The sequence below is a fragment of the Protopterus annectens genome, chromosome 10.part0 (assembly GCF_019279795.1).
Source record: "Protopterus annectens isolate FY-2018-M chromosome 10.part0, PAN1.0, whole genome shotgun sequence".
Classification (NCBI taxonomy): Eukaryota; Metazoa; Chordata; order Ceratodontiformes; family Protopteridae; genus Protopterus; species Protopterus annectens.
Window position 1 is genome coordinate 1,645,726,962 of NC_056744.1, and position 17,225 is coordinate 1,645,744,186.

At 41.7% G+C, this 17,225-nt stretch overlaps 1 protein-coding gene across 1 annotated transcript in view; it reads left to right on the forward strand.

The window, feature by feature from the left end:
* The window catches only part of LOC122814360 (integrin alpha-M-like), a 249,783-nt gene that overhangs the window by 38,138 nt on the left and 194,420 nt on the right, over positions 1–17,225 (forward strand). The window contains exon 3 of the mRNA XM_044086946.1: positions 9,598–9,739. Coding sequence (XP_043942881.1) covers positions 9,598–9,739 — 142 coding nt within the window. The remainder of the gene's footprint in view (positions 1–9,597; positions 9,740–17,225) is intronic.

A 17,225-nucleotide genomic window follows, 5' to 3' on the forward strand; every position in this document is an offset into this window, starting at 1 on the left:
TTGTCATTATTTCATTTAAATGTTTCACCTCCGTAGATATATTTTCAGTGTTAGTTTTATTGCTTTGGATGACTAATACTAACAGCTCTAATCCTTGCTTGTTAAATAACTCTACCAGGTCTTTATAAAATTTAGCACTTGGTATAACTCCATTAGAAAATTTAAAATATCTTAAACCCTTTGGGCCCCTACTCCATTGATGAATTCATTTAAAAACACATTGTCCAGTTGTAAACTATGTAACCTTAGCAGCTTCTTTTCAAAGATAATGATTGAGTCCTTTAAATTATTATAATTACCGGTCACAGGATTACTGTGGTGTTCAGCCAGCAAAGTAAAGTATTTGTTTAGCCAGTCACCAAAATAAAAATGTTCTTCTAATCCCGGTCTGTCGGTTGGAGGATGAAACGCATTACTAGGAAGCAAATGGAAAAACACAGTACCTTTATCTAACATCCCCCCACTGTCACATAATCAGCATCTGGTTGAATGGTTAGAATCCAATGGAAGGTAAGAATCCAAACAGTTGTATGTGGTTGTAGCCCTCTTTTCTGAGCAGTCGTGTTCACTACCATTATGAACACTCTGCCCTAGTTCTATAAGCAAACCAATTAACTTTGTAAGCTCACCAGCACCAAAAGTTGTAGTGTTACTGCTGCTCTTCATACCGTCATCACAAGCACTGTGCCCTTTATATCTGTGACTTCTGATCATTGGACCAGCCCCTTACTCCATAAGCACAGCTAAACCCAAAAACTGAAACACTAAAGGCGGATAACTGAAACAAGTACCAGCACAAGAACTCTAAAACAAAGTAATCCACCACATAAAAGGGCTGCACACTCCAGGAGGGAGACCAGATGTCAAGCACTCAGATGTAGATGCAGACAGTTTATTTAAGCCTGGCATTCAATAATAGCTTTTCGTCCAATAAGAAAACAGGACTTCAGAATAATTTCTAATGCAAACTGCTACACTTTATATAGTCTGAAACAAAGAATACTTAATCAATTAATAAGGTTACACAACCAATTCATTTAACTAGTGAGAATTAAATAATTATTAGGATTCATTTAATTAAAAAACATCCCATTATAACACCTTAAACCATCAACAAATACCAGATTGTATACATTATTTTACATTTGAATAGGTGTATAAATATATGATTGTATATGTAGTAAGTGATGGTTTAATAAAGATGTTTCTTGTTTAAAAAGAAAAAAGCAGGAATTGAATAATTCATGTAATATTGGCTAGGTTATATGATATATAGCAATATATGTGAAGTATAATGTTTGTTGTGTTAATATAGTTTGATTACTTTTATGTGAATGTAAATTTGCCTGTGTCACAAGTGGTAATTCAATAAAAGTGTTTGAATAAAAGAGTATGTTAATAATGAACATAAGATTAAATTAAAAAAAATGTGTTATACCCTCTCATTGAAAATATGTGAATAAATCAATACCATTTTGTGTTAGATAACAGTACATTGTTGAAGTATTCAGCACATCTTTTTATAACGTCAGTGCTTTTTGTTTTAACACAGGAATTAAGGAAACAGAGTCATTCACACCCGTAGGATGATTAGCATCAAGCTTCAGTTACCATAATAACTCTTGTAACTCAGTTTTTTCCTTCCAGGCTACCCCTCTGGGATTGTAGGGGATTTATTTCTAAAACTGTGAAGTAAAAACTTCTAAAATCAAAGCATTCTACTGAGTGCCTATATAAGGCATTGTTTACATTATACTAGAAATTTCATAGTAATGTTCATAAATGCGTTTTTGCAAATGGCTTTCCATTTTTCCTACATAAAACACTGAACATGTTGAACACAATTCGAACAATTTCCTACCTGTGGATAAATAACTGATTTTAAACTGTTAATTAACCTGATGTGGCTTGTTTCCAAAACATATCTGCACTGAGTACAAGTACTGCACCTTTTGGTATCTATAGATGGTTTGTCATTCAAAATGATGTCTTTGTTGATCTCCACTATATTTTTAATGTTATTTGCTGTCTTAAAAATAAAAGTAAGATGTGAAGTTGTTCAATCTCGCCATTCATTCATCACTGATGGGTTCGGATCCGATCCTCGGCTCCAACACGGCTGACTAGCAAGCTCAAAGTTCTCCAGTAGCTCTAGACCCCACTCCTTATCCCATGATGCACTGCTGGAATTACCTCAGATCTAGTTTGCCACGGCATGGATCTCTTGGTTTCCATCTTGGCTCGAGACTTTATTGGGAGTTTTTCAACTTTCAGCAAGTTATTTTTTCAATTTTTGATATGCTTTTGTTTTACTCATAGTAGCAGATATACTAGTTAATAAATAGTACTTTTTCTGTGTTTTTACCCCTTTCCTCAGTATTTCTATCTTGCCTTTGGCCTTTTGGTCTTAGGATTAGTGATCAGTCAGTGATCCCCTTTGGGACTATCATTTTGGATCTCTAATTACTGTTTGTAGTTATTAGTTGTTAGTTCCCCTTTTTGGGCTGTGTGTATGTTTGTGTGAGTTACTTAGTTTAAAACAGCTCTTAGTAATCAGCGTGCTTGAGTTGTGTAATGTCTGAAGACAAGGACAAGCATCCAAAGTCTGGGTTTAAAAAGTGCCCAGACTGCAGACAGAAAATGCCAGTCACAGATGCCCATGTGCAGTGTGTTTACTGCTTGGGTGAGGTACATCTGCAAGAGTCTTGTAGCATATGTCATTCCTTTCCCACAAGGGTGTTAGCTGAAAGGAAAAGGAAATTGATTGATAGGGGTATCATTAAACACCCCTTTTCTGAGGCATTGTCTGACCAGGATGGAGCCAGTAAATCATCCAAATCTTCTAAGTCTTCCACTGATTCTAGATCCAAGAAAGCAAAGAGGTCAGAAATTGTGGTGACTTCGGCTCCACTGCCCATGGAGCTGACAGTCTGCTCTTTTCGGATCCCGGACACGTTCTTGGAACCGGTTACTGAAAAACCTCCTTCCATATTGCTCCAATCGGCTCCATCTGACCACCCTTCCAGGTCCTCTATCAGCTTATCTTATCTGGATATGGACCGGCTGGTTCAGAAACTCTTGAAGGCACCAGGCCTAGTTAAATTGCTGTCGGCTCAGACACAACCATCAGAGCCGAAGACCACTACCCTTGAATTGTCTGCTCCTCCTCTGACCCATATCGGACCTTCGGAGCCAGAGGAGGCCGACCTGATGATCGTGGATCCCTTGGAGCCAACACCTGCTCCAGTGTCGTCCGCTCCATCTGCTCGGACGTTCTCGGTGCCGACCGGGGACTCTAGGAGCCGACACTCTCTGATCGGGTCCGGGGAGGATAGCCACACAGACTTGTCAGTGCTGACTCTTCCTGTCAGGGCCTCGGCTCCTACCTCGGGCTTGGAGCCCATGTCTTCGGTGCGGGAGGAGATCATGGCTCCATCGGAGCCATCGACTCCTTCTCATCAGAGCCGAAGTGCTTTCGATGCCATGAGGTGAGTGTTGTCTCCCAAGACTTCCTCATCTCAAGGTCTGGCCTCTTCTTCCCCTAAAGTGCCTGTGTCTGTTTCTGTTTCCTCCGGCCCTTCAAAGTGTAGAGACCCAGAGCCTCAGGTAGCCCCACAGGGTGCTCCCTGCTCTTCTGAGACCTCTCCAGAAGTTCCCCGGAAGAGATTCCCAGGAAGAGATTATGCAAGAGGAGACATTTGGACTCCCCCAGGAATCTATCACATCGGACACTGACCTGGATGAATCAGAAGGGTCCACCAGATCCCCGTCTGAGGGCATCTCCTTTGCGGAGATTCTTGAAATCCTTAGGCAGAGGGGTGATTGGCAGTCCAAGAGCCCTACTGAGGACGAGTTGTTTCTCCTGAAGGCGTTTGGGTCTCAACCTTCCACCTCTTGTGTATCTCCTCCCTATGATGAGCTTGTGGATCTGGTCTCTCGTAGGGCGTGGGAGTCTCCAGAATCTATGGAACCTGTTCCTCAGAGGCCTAATAAATTTATTTCAGCCCCTGTGGATAATTCCTTTTTGACCAAGGGAGTCCCTGTTGATGCCATGGTGGTGGCGGCAGCCAACAAAAAGGAAATGTCTGAAACTTCCTCATCTATCTGTCCTCCTAATAGAGAATCTAGGATCATGGATAGATATGGGAAACGCATGTTCAGTTCAGCGACTTTCTCACTCAGATCACTGAACTACTTGACACATTTTACCAGACTGCAGAGAGACCTCCTTAAGGAGTTGGGAGATACTCTTTAGGGTGCTGTAGCTTTGAGTGTAGCCGATAAGATTGCAACTCAGCTCTCTACCCTCAAGTCAATAGTCAACTCGTCCATGCATCTCGTATCATATGCAGCTGATGGTTCAAGTAGAGCCGCAGGTACAGGAATCGCTCTCAGTAGGCATGCCTGGATGCGACTCTGTTCCTTCGCGGAACCCTTCAAGTCTTTGTTTACTAATACCCCATTTGACGGCTCATCCTTGTTTGGGCCAAAGGTGTAGGAGACTTTAATCAGGTGTGAGCAAGAAGGAAAGACTCTGTCTGCTGTCGGAGTCCATTTTTCCACCCCCACTCGACCCGTACCCAAAGGTCAGAGGGAAGGAAAGATGTGGTTCCGGAAAGCCCAAGGAGCCTTTCAAGACACACGTGGAGAGCCCCCCTACAGAGGCAGATGAGGAGGTTTTAATGGAAGACGCCACCCTCGTGGCAGAGGGGGTCCGCAACACCAGGGTGACAGAGATCACTTCTCTGGCCAATCCTACCAGCGCTCCTGAAGGGAGGTCCGACTGTCCTACTCTGGAGGCAGTCGGGGGTCACTTATCTTTGTACCCCAAAGCCTGGCTAAATATAACAAATGACAAAGTATCATCTCCAGAGGGTATTTCATACCATTCTCCACCAAGCTTCTTCCCATCAAAAAAATCCCAGACTTTCCACCCAGTCATTTGGTACAAGCAGCAATAGAGGTATGCTGATTACTAGAAAAAAAAGAGTCATCCAGCCAGTCCCAGCAGACCAGACAGGATTTAGAACTTACTCAAGGTTCTTTTTGGTTCCAAAGAAAATAGGGGACTGGAGACCCATTTTCGATCTCAGCAGACTCAACCAATTTGTGAGAAAAGAGAAGTTCAAAATGGTCACGCTACAGTCCATACTCCCCTTGTTGGGGAAGGACATTTGGATGTGCTCGATCGATCTCAAGGATGCGTACTATCACATAAAGATGGGCAGACAATACAGAGATCACCTGCATTTCCGGCTGGGAGCCAATCATTATCAATTCCGAGCTCTGCCCTTTGGTCTCACTACAGCCCCCAGAGTGTTCACCAAGTGCATGACAATAGTCACGGCTTAACTGAGGCATCTAGGATTCCAGGTGTTTCCGTATCTAGACGACTGTCTCCTTACCTCCACCACCACCAGGCATCAACTTCTTCAAGCGAGAGAGGCTACTCTGACAGTCTGCGATCAGCTAGGCATTACAGTCAACTTCGAAAAGTCTGCCTTGTTGCCATCGCAGCATATCATTTTTATAGGGACAGAAATAGACACGTCAACCACCACTCTCCGTCTTCTGCCAGAAAGAATCTCTATTCTTCGCCAACACATCATGTCCCTAATATCAAAGAACACAGCACCAGCAGCAGAGGTAATGAAAATTCTAGGATTGATGGTGGCAGCTATTCTAGCAATCCCCTTAGCAAGGATGCATATGAGAATCCTTCAATGGCTTCTATTCATGCAATGGTCTTACCAAGAACTTCCAGTGAGTCACATGATCCTGATAACAAATTCCTGCAAGAAGGATCTTCAGTAGTGGCTGACGTCTCTTCATGTCACAATAGAATGTCCTTTCATGCTTCCCCCTCCTGTTGCCACTGTGACCACGGATGCTTCCCTGATAGGGTGGGGGGGTTATTTCAGGGAAAGACTGCCCAAGGCACATGGACAGATCAAGAATCACATCTGCATATCAATGTCCTGGAGATGAGAGCAGTACTTCTAGCATTGCAATACTTTCAGGACTCTTTTCCTCTAGGGACAATTGCAATACAGACAGACAGCATGTCAGTGGTCTGGTATCTGAACAAACAAGGCGGGACCAAGTCTTATCCCCTTTGCTGAGAAGCCCTCAGAGTATGGCAGTGGGCACTGTCGTCCCAGTGCCTTCTGTTGGCAACGCACATCCCGGGAAAATCCAACATAATAGCGGACAGACTGTGCAGAGCAATCTTGTTGCCCCACGAGTGGTCCCTCAAACAAGAGATTGCAGACAGAATCTTCCTCAAATGGGGCCAGCCTTCCTGTGACCTCTTCACCAGTCACATCAACAACAAATGCAGAAGCTATTTTGCCCTAATTCCCACGCCAGGTCACTCCCCGAGGGATGCTCTTGTCCATGATTGGCCCCCGGGTCTCCTCTATGCATTTCCACCAATTCCCCTGATTTCCAAATTCTTACAGAAAGCAAAGTCGCTGGGACGGACAATCATCCTCATAGCCCCTCATTGGTTTCTGCAGCTTTGGTTCCCGTTTCTTTATCATCATATTCTGGAAGATCCATGGATCCTGGACCCAGTTGTGGACTTGTTGACACATCCGTCATTGCAGACACTGAAGCTAACCGCTTGGCTGCTCCAATTCCCCGCATAGCCAGGCTCAAATTATCTTTCCATGACACTAGTCGGAGTTTTGTTGGCTTCACACAAACCCTCCACCAAAAAATTGTATTGTAGTAAGTGGAAGAGATTTTCCATTTGGGCTTCTTCCCACAACATTGACCCTTATCAAGCGCCGTTGTATTCTATCTTACAATTCTTGACAGAAATCTTCAACAAAGGAGCAGCGGCAGCTACGGTACGAGTACAATTAGCTGCTATATCTAATTTCCAGCTAGGAATTGATGGTTTGAATATTATGGCTCACCAATTGTCTAAGGCTTTTCTAAAAGGTTCCTTTCATATAAGGCCTTCAGTGAAGACACCTTATTCCCTCTGTAATTTGAATTTTATGTTATCTCATATCATTCTTCCTCCTTTTGGGCCTGCATCATCTTGTGAACTAAAATTATTGTCATGGAAAACTATCTTCTTAGTAGCCATCACTTCAGCCAGTAGAGTGTCAGAGCTCCAAGCCCTTTCCATCAAGCCCCCATACATGGTCTTCCATACTGACAGGGTATCTCTCAGAACTAATCCATCCTTTTTGCCCAAAGTATGTTCTGAGGTTAACATTAATCAAGTCATTGAGTTACCCGTTTTCTTCCCTAATCATACCAACAAATTGGAATATATGTTGCATAAACTTGATGTTCAAAGACAGCTTAGATTTTATTTGAACAGAACCAAAGACATTAGAAAATCATATCAGCTCTTTGTGTCCTTTTCTGAGACCAGGAAAGGTAAACCAGTTGCTAAAGCAACCCTGTCTAAGTAGCTGTCGGATTGCATCACCTATACATATGCTTCTCATAATATGTCATTGTCTAGTAAGGTAAAGGCTCATTCAACCAGAGCAGTTTCTACCTCGTCAGCCATTCAAGCCAAATTGCCTTTGGATAACATCTGTGCAGCAGCCACCTGGTCTAAACCTCACACTTTTATAACTCGTTACAAAGTGGATAAGGCCTCCAGGGACATGGCTTCATTTGGTTCTACGGTTCTGAAGAGTGTACTTCCGTGTGCCACCCAGGATCAAGGTGCTAGGGATGCTACCCATCAGTGATGAATGAACAGTGAGATTGAACAACTTCACATAAAGAAGTTATGTACTCACCATAACATTCCATGTGAGTTGTTCCATCTCGCCTTCATTCTCATGTCCCTCCGTCCTTCCCCCTCCTGGCTGACAGTTGACCTGGAGGCTGTCTTCATCCTGGTTTTTCAATGTGTATTCATACTAGGCAGAATTATTATTGTACTTTTATATGGTACTCAGCAAACAAGATCTGAGGTAATTCCAGCTCTGCATCATAGGATAAGGGGTGGGGTCTCGAGCTACTGGAGAATTTTGAGCTTGCTAGTCGGCTGTGTCGGAGCCGAGGATCGGCTCTGAACCCATCAGTGATGAATGAAGGTGAGATGGAACAACTCACATGGAACGTTATAGTGAGTACATAACTTCTTTTTTACATCCCACAATATTTTTACCCTATTGTAACTAGCCAAAATACACCAGTATTTGTTTTATACACACACACACACACACACACACACACATATATATATATATATATATATATATATATATATATATATATATATTCTCAACTATGTAAGAACTTGTGTTGTACTGCACAGTAAAAGCCCTTTGTATATGAGCTTTTAACTAACTTGTCACCCTGATTGTTATCATTGTGTAGGCATTAGTTGGGTATTTCTTCTAAAACTTCTACCCCTCCAACACTGCCTAAAATACTTGTGTGATCTTGCTTAGGTTCACTTAAGCCAACACCTAAGAGAGGAGTATATTTCACAGCCCCTTCCCTCTGAGATCTCATCACCAATCACCTAAACCAAATGACGGGGGGAATTGCCTCTCCAAAAACATATTTTCAAGTTTAACCCCTTCAATCAAAAATACTCCCCTGTCAGAAGTCATATGGGCCAATCTTACACACTCCCCGTTAACAAGACTTTTCTTTTGAGAAAATAGGTGAGAACTCTTAAAGTGCAAGTAACTATTTGAAAAAGTAAGTAACAGGAATGCTTAGAGATGGTGGTGTCAAGATAATTTATCTGCATACGGTCAACTTGATCTTAAATAAAGTTTTATATGTTGAAGAACTGTTGGAAGTGAACACAAATTGGGTTTCTCATGATAGCATCACTAGATTGAAAAAAATGGGAGCACAAACAGCCCCCATTGCCACTCCCTTACTCTGTTTGAAAATCTCCCCCTCAAACCACATATAGTTGTTTTGCAATACTAATTCCATAAGCTCCAATTAACAGTCTAACATCTCTAGATGTTAAGAATTCAAAATGTATTAGGGCATCGTGAAATAGCTGCAAATCAGTATCCTGAGGGATGCAGGAGAATAAAACAATAACGTCTACAGTTAGAAAGACAACATCCTTGTCCCATAGATTAGGTTTAAGTCTACACAGAAGTGCCAGGAATCTCTAAGCATATATGCTTTTAATTCTTGGATAGGTTTCAACATCCTGTCAGTCATTACTGCAAAAGGATAGGTTTTTGATCCTGTGGCTGAAACTATCAGTCTGAAGTTGGGTTTAATGATATTTTTATGTATCTTTGGTTGTTAAATAAGTACTTTGTTATCTTAGTGCCAGTGTGTATAATTACAAGCCTAAAGCCCTGACTTTTAAGGGGTTAGGAGTTAAATTAAGGTGATAGTTTTCCTTTAATATCTTTGCTGCAATCCACCCAAAAGATGCTGCAAAATGAAAAAAAAGCATATATTGTGCGATAAAAAGTTATTCTATTATTTTAAATGCAATGTTTGTAAGTATATTACAGTCTACTATTAAACATTCTTATAAAAGTCAGTATTAATAAAAAGCGAATTTGTTTTTTTCAAACTGTGATGTAAGCTGTCTCTTTTCTTCCCCTCCCTTTCCTCCCTCACCTAATGCAGTTTCAGTTCAGTGATTATAGGAAGACATACAGAGCTGAATCTGACGGTAAACCTACAGAATGACTATGAAGATTCATCTTACACTGTTGTGCACTTCTTCTATCCCCTGGGTCTCTCCTTTCGGAAAGTTAATGTGCCAGAGGTAAGGATCAGGTTTCATGTCAGTAAGTAATTTTTATTTATTTAACATTTGTTTACCAGGAAAGCCTGGGGATAAAGTCTGCAGATGCATGTCTTTGTAACGTGGGAGGAAACCAGAGCACCTGGAAGCAACCCACACAAACGCAGGGAGGACATGCAAATGCCACACAGAAGGTATCCCAGCCAAGAATCGAATCAGTGAAGGTCTTGCTGTGGGGTGACAACACTAACCACTGCACCATTGCGCCATCAAGCTTTTATGTTTCCAGTATGGATTAATGGGTCACATGTTTAGTTGCAGGCACACCTTTCAGATATAAGGGACAGTCCATATGAAGGCTTCTGCCTGTATATCTAACTAGTGTAAAGAAAACCATTGCATCACACACTATTCTTGCCCTTTGCAACATCTGCTTGTAAAAACAGTGCATTCCCAAACTGAACTACATGTTTTTTAATCCATGTTATAGCATGTTTCATTGTGAGAGTTGTGCTCTTAAATCAACATTTTAAATTAAAAGTATAAAAAAGCACCCCCACAGAGTGAATGTTCCCGTAGTATGAAGGATAAATATAGCAAATAGTAAATCGAGGTACATCCACAGGAACAAAACACAGCCACACTTCAAAGTCTCCGATATTATTAAATTTTGTAGTCTCCCAAGAATGCTGCTATACACAGTGCGAATTGGCTCAATATACTTTTAATAGTAACATTCGGTAAGCGCTTTCACCATTAAGGCTTCATCAGAGCATGTGGTTACAAACAAATGTGGAAGCTTAAATACTCTAAAATGTAATTGCTCATGTTTAATTAATCAATGTAATAAAATGACATAATTTCCTTGGTACTAACACTGGCATATAACACTCATAAAACTCATGTTATAATAAATAATCAAATATATAAAGAATCAAACTAGTCTTTGAAATCAACAAAAATAAAACAAAATAAATAAAAAAAACTTTTAAAACATGAAAGTGCATGTTCCTGTGGATGTACCTCGATTTACTATTTGCAACATTTTAAATTACATAAAATAATTTTCATGGGACTGATTTACATTGATAACAAGTATTTGGATCTACCCATCTGCTCTGTACCCTGCCAACACATATTCTTATTTAAGGAGCATCTGGCTATATTAATAGGTTCATAGGTTCATACTAGGCTATCTGCCCTAGGGCATTTATAAGCCTAGCCAGAGTGTGTTTGACTTACGCCACCCATTTTAAATTAATTTTGCTATGCCCTTTTTCGAGGTTAGTATACTGTGCCTCTGTCTAACAGTGACACAGAAGTGATACCCGGGGTAAACCTCCTATCTCCCATCCACTCATCAAGATTCCTCTTGAAGAGAGTCAATGAGGGACTCTGCCTAACCTGGACTGGGATTTTATTCCAGAGTGAAGGGAGCCTCTGGGTTATGAATCTGTCCCTCCAGCATGTCCTATTTATTTCAGTGCTGAGGTTCAAGTCTCCCGAGCGCATAGCTCGATGGGATTTGGATTTTCTGAGGTGCAGCATGTCCATTGATTCCGGGTTGGACATGGCTTTATACGTCAGGCACAGATCGCCTCTGAGCAGGTGGTATGCCACTGAGTAGAGCTGGAGTTTCTTTAACCGGGCAGCATATGGCATCTGTTTGAGCCCTTTGATCCTCTTGGTGAGGTACTTTTGGGGTCTTTCCAGCTGCTGCAGGTGTCTGGTAAGGTACATCCCAAAAGGGGCATTGTATTCAATTATGGGCCTGATGAGGGATGAGTAAAGAGGCACGATGACCTCCCCTGATCTAGATGTGAATCCCTTCATGATTAGGTGGGCTATATAAAATGTTTTTTAACCACTTTGGCCACGTGGTTGTCAAATGAGAGATTGCTATCAACTTGGGTCCCCAGGTCCCTAATTACTTCTTCCATACTTAATGGATTACCACCTATGTGGTAATTTGTGGGCACTTTGTTTTTGCCAAAGGGGATGACTATACACTTTTTGGCGTTTAGCTTGAGGCCATGGCTTTGGCACGAGTTGTCTGTTTCTATGAGGCCCTTTTGTAGGATGCTTGTGTCGGCTGGAGAGTCGATTATGGCGCCCAGTTTGCAGTCATCTGTGAACTTGGTCAGCCACAGTCCTTCCGTGTTATCCTCTACCTCCAAGAAATATATACCGAACAAGAGAGGTCCCAGGACTGAGCCTTGTGGGATGCCACTTGTAACTGGTTTGGAGTCTGACATGGCTCCAGCAATTCTAACCATGTGGGTTCTGTCCTTGAACCAGTTTGCAACCCATCTAGTGACATAGGGGTTTATATTTAAGCTGGTGAGCTTATCTATAATGCCCGAGTGGGGTATTGTATCGAAGGCTTTTGCAAGGTCCAGGTAGGCTGTGTGGACCACCTTCCCCTCATCAATGGCCTTGGTGACTGTTTCAAAGAAATCAACCAGGTTTAAGAGGCAGGATCTGCTCTTAACAAACTGGATAGGATCCAGTGTCTGTAGGTCCCCAATATCTTTATTTATGAGATCCATGATGATCCTTTCCATAGCTTTGCAGACCAAGCTAGTCAGGCTTATAGGGCGATAGTTTCCAGGATCCGTTGAGGCACCACCTTTGTGGAGAGGGACCACTGTTGCTGTACACCACTCTTTGGGTACATATCCTGTAGTAAGGCTGAGACTGAACAGTAGTTTTATGTTTGGGTTTAGATCTTCTTGGAGTTCATGTAGGACGCAGCCTGGGACACCGTCTGGTCCCATTGATGCTGTGTTTTTTGCTTTGGAGAGGGCGGTTCTTACCTGAGCATCTGAGATGTCAGGGGGGCAGCACTCTGCTGGGATAGATATTTGCCCTTTTGGTGGGGAAGGGTGGGAGAAGTTTGCGCTGAACCTGTCAGCTAGGATGTTGGCAATGTCTGTGGGTTTGGTGTATTTTTTGTCATTTTGGACTAATTCTGAGCATATCTGGGAATTCCCACCCAGGTTCCTAACATAACTAAAGAAAGCCTTGTGATTATCCTTAGTGTCCTGTGCAATTTTTCTCTCAAAGCTGGCCTTAGACGATTTTATGAGTGCCTGTAGTTTTTTGCTAATACTGATCAGAGATGCCTTCCCTTTTTGGGATTTTGCTCTATCATGTAGTAGCTTCCTCCTTCTATTGTATAGTTTGTTTATGGCTGGGGTCCACCAGACAGGACACCTAACTTTGGAGGATTGGGTCTTGGTTTTATTTGGGATTGCATGATCCATGCATTCCTGAAGGTGTTCATAGAATGCATTTATAAAGGATTCTGCGGTCTGGGCCATATTTTCCACAGGCCCAGGGGCTTTGAAGGATTCCACCTTGGTTTTGAGGAGTGTGAAATTTGCTTTAGAGAAGTTTTTCACTGTGGTTTTCTGGGCAGGGGCTGGGGTCGGGATGTGAATATCTAGTGAGATTAGTTTATGGTCTGATCTTACCAGTGAGGGATACACTTTTGGTCTGGAGCATAGAGTCCCCATGTTGGTGATGATCAGGTCCAGTATGTTTTCCCCTCTTGTGGGAGTGGCAACAAGTTGTTCCACAGCATTTGAGTTTATAAATTCTAGGAACCTTCGGGCTAGGGTGTTGGAGCTAGAGTAATGCTCCCAGTCTATGTTAGGGTAGTTGAAGTCGCCCAATATAATGGTGTTTGGAGAGACCTTCATATTTTCCAGTGTTCTCAGGAAGGCCAATTGGGGTTCCTGGGTTTGGGAGGGTGGTTTGTAGCAGGCTATAAACTGGAAGGCAGTTTTACCAACTGTTAGTTGCACATGGATAGTCTCTGATGCTTCGTGCTGTGCCACCAACCTGGAGGTGTGGGTATCTCTGACTTAATATTGATGCTCCCCTTCTTTGTGGTTCGGTCCAAGTTTGGGGCTGAAAACTTGGTATGAGGTATAACCTGGTAGTGCTGGGGTGCTCTCGGGAGCCTTGAACCTGGTTTCTGTTACTGCACAGATATCGATGTTCTCCATGCTAAGGAGAGTTTTGAGTGCATGCATCTTGAGGTTTAAACTTCTGGCGTTGAGTAGCATTACTCTTGGTTTCTTATCCCTTGTGATACCTATGGAGGTGGGTTTGTCTTTTAAGCCTTGCCTAAAAAAGGCACCATAGGGGTGGCAAGAGCCTTTGCCAATATCCGAAAGCCCAGGGGTGACAGGTGCAAGCCGTCCCTAGCGAAGCATCGTGGCTTGTCGAGCATGTCATCCCAGGCAGACAGGCTTTGGATCCCCTTTGAATGACACCAGTACTTAAGCCAGTTGTTGAAATTGATCATCTTGTCTTCATATTGTGGCATCATTCTTGGTGAGGGTAAGATGCTGCTCAAGGTCAGGGTCATACCGGCCTGGGCTACATGCTCAGAGAGCTCCTCTATGTCTCTTTTCATGTAGTCCAGGGAGGTACGTCTCAGGTCATTCACACCAGCATGGACAATGACTGAGTCATATTTGTACTTGCCTTGCAGTGACCTGAGTGCTTGTGTTATGTGGCAGATCCTAGCGCCCGACAGGCAGCTCACTGTGACCTTCTCCTTGTTCAGCCTGGTGAGCGGGACATCAGTATGCCTGACGATAGAGTCACCTATTACAAGTGTATCAGGTGTGTTGTTTAGCCTTAAGGACTGTGACTGTTTGGCACACTGGCTTTGTGAGTTATGTGTTGCACATGTTTTGTTTTGGGGTAGCGGTTGCTTGGGTGTCTGCTTTGGAGGTCTCTGCTGCTTAGGCAGATTTTTATTTAGAGCCTCCGAGTATGTTTTTGTGTGTTTATGTGTTTGGTTTGCTGTCGTGGTAGGTCTATGTGAGACTGGAATTGTAGTGAGTGTGGTTTCCTTCTCCTCCTGACTAGTTACACCAGTACTGAGTTGAGAGAGCTTAGCCTCCAGTTTGGCTATATGGTTGCATCTCTCACATGTGTTGGAATTTGTTGGGAGGAGGAGAGGGTTGGCTGTGTACATGAGGCAGTTGTAACATTGCCTCAAGATTCCCAGATATTAATAGCTTAGTAAATCATTCTGGATCAGTACACAACTGGTCAGCTCAAAGACTTTCATACTTTTAGTGAGGTCTATGGTTTCTGGTCTGGCTGCTTCACTTCCACTGCACTTGGACCTTCAATGATTTTTTAGCTGTGGACAAAGGCCTTTTACTTTACTAGAACCTTTGACTTGTTTGACCAACCAATCCTATTTAAACACTTCACTGACATTGGGATTAGCCCTGACACTATTACTTGGTTCCAAAATTACCTGTCCAACTAATATCTCTTGGTAAATTTTTTTACAGTGCATCAGCCACTACTGCTTTCCTAAAAGGAGTCCATCAAGGGTCCATACTGGCTTCTCTTCTCTTTTCCATTTTTATAAATAAAGTTAAATTCAACCTTCTCTAACTTCCAATGTTACTGAAGGCAGATGACATAGTTATCTTCCACTCCAACCACACAATCCACTCAGTTCACTATGATCTACAAAATTAATTTCTGTCCCTCATTAACTGACTCAGTAGCAAATAACAATTACTTAACTCCTCAAAAACTAAAACTGTGCTCTTCAAACCCTCCACTAAAAGACAAATGAACCCCACCTCACTTCTTATTCTTGACTGCCTTAATAATGTCATTGAGCAGGTTAATATCTTCAGAAATCTAGGAGTATGGCTTGATCCTTCACTTAACTTCCACCATCATCTCAAAAACACTCAGAAAAAGATAAGTGTCCTACCTTTTTGGGCCAGCAAAATCTTATCTTTCCTTTTCTGTCCAACAAGAAATGCTATTGGCAAAGGGACTCTTCTAGTTCAACTTGAGAACTAGCTACCTCCTGTAGCATCTGCCTCCAAAAGAAATTCTACCACATCCAAACAATCTCTAGCTCCATCTGCTCCTTCATTATACTTTCCCAAAGTAGAACACCATTGTCTTACACAGGCCGAAGCCAAATGGCTACCTGTTCAGCAACAAGACAATCAACATCTTGGCTCACAACTTTTCCGGTTCCTGAAAGAAAACTCCTGCCCTTCTCTTTTCTCTAACTTACTTAGATAGCCTCAGTCATATAACTTTAGATCTCGTAGCCACTCAGGATCTCTTTTCCAAACTTCAGTGCTCTAACCACTCTCTTTCTACATTTGGACCCAGGCCCTGGAGGGATCGTCCCTCAAATCTAAAAGACCTCTCTAACTGCTTCTCGTTTTGGGCGCAATTTAAAGAACATTTCATAGCACAAGCTGCTTGTAAGTGCTCTACTTTAGATCACATAACCTAGTCTCCCTAACTTTCGACTCATACTGTGTATCATTTTCATCATAGCATCTCTTCTGTAACTCCTAACATGTTACTACTCTAACTGATGTAAATATTATACATAGTGGTTTCTGTTGACTATCTTCTTAAATCATTTTTTTCTATTGTATAAAAGTATACCTTTGTTTTATGTGTGCTGTTATGTTGTATAAATTATTTTTATTTTTTTTGACGATGTTTGTTCACATTCTGAGCTGAGACTGAAATTGGTCCAATAGGATCAGTGCTGTACCCCAGTTAATACATTTTATAATAAGTACATAAATAAATAAATTACATTTTATATATAAAACAATAGGAATCACTTTTGAAGTAATCCTGTGTTCGAGAAGTTCTGAGTGTACTAAACATAAGCATATAGAAGCTTCTGGTACTCTTCAGGTCTAACACTGGGACTTTTGATTCATTCTGTTCTCTGTTGCATCTCAGATGACAAAGTTTAATTTGATACATTTTTGGTATGGTGCTTGTAGTACATATTTCAGTACATTTACATTACCATTTTATTTCCGTTTTAATATATATTACATGTATGTCCCAGATCTAATGTTATATCACTCAATGTGTTGTCTTCTGTCACGCTTAGGAATGAGACAGTGTTAGTTACTGACTTACTCTCTTAGTCCCAAAAATAATGAGGTGCATGGCTTTATGATTAAGCTTTTTTGTATGACTTTCATTTCCTGTTCACATCATTCTACATTTTTTCTTTGCTCCTTGAATTTATACCAAGTCATGTGGCCTAGCCACCATAGCAGCAGTCACATGTTTCTTAGTTCTATACTCTGAGTGGCCAAATGAGACAAATATCTTGCCTGTGAAAATGACAGAATTCAGTAAATTCTCTGGTGTGGTTGGTAAATATTGCACGAGATAATATTTTATCTTCTTTTTTTTTGTGCTCTCTTACCTTTTTTATCCTATTTTTTCAAGATTTTCTGGTTCCTGCTTGTCATATAATTTTAGAAACCAGGTTAACGAGGTAGACCCAATGAATCTAGTTGTCTATTTTCATAGACTGCCATGAAGAACAAGTAACTTAACTGTTATTTGGTATACAAATGGAGTTAATAAGATTCAACCTCAAAACTCAGAGTATTGTCTTAAACCATTCAATAGTACTACTTCTTGCTAGCTATAATACCTTCTGTAGCCATTGAGGTAT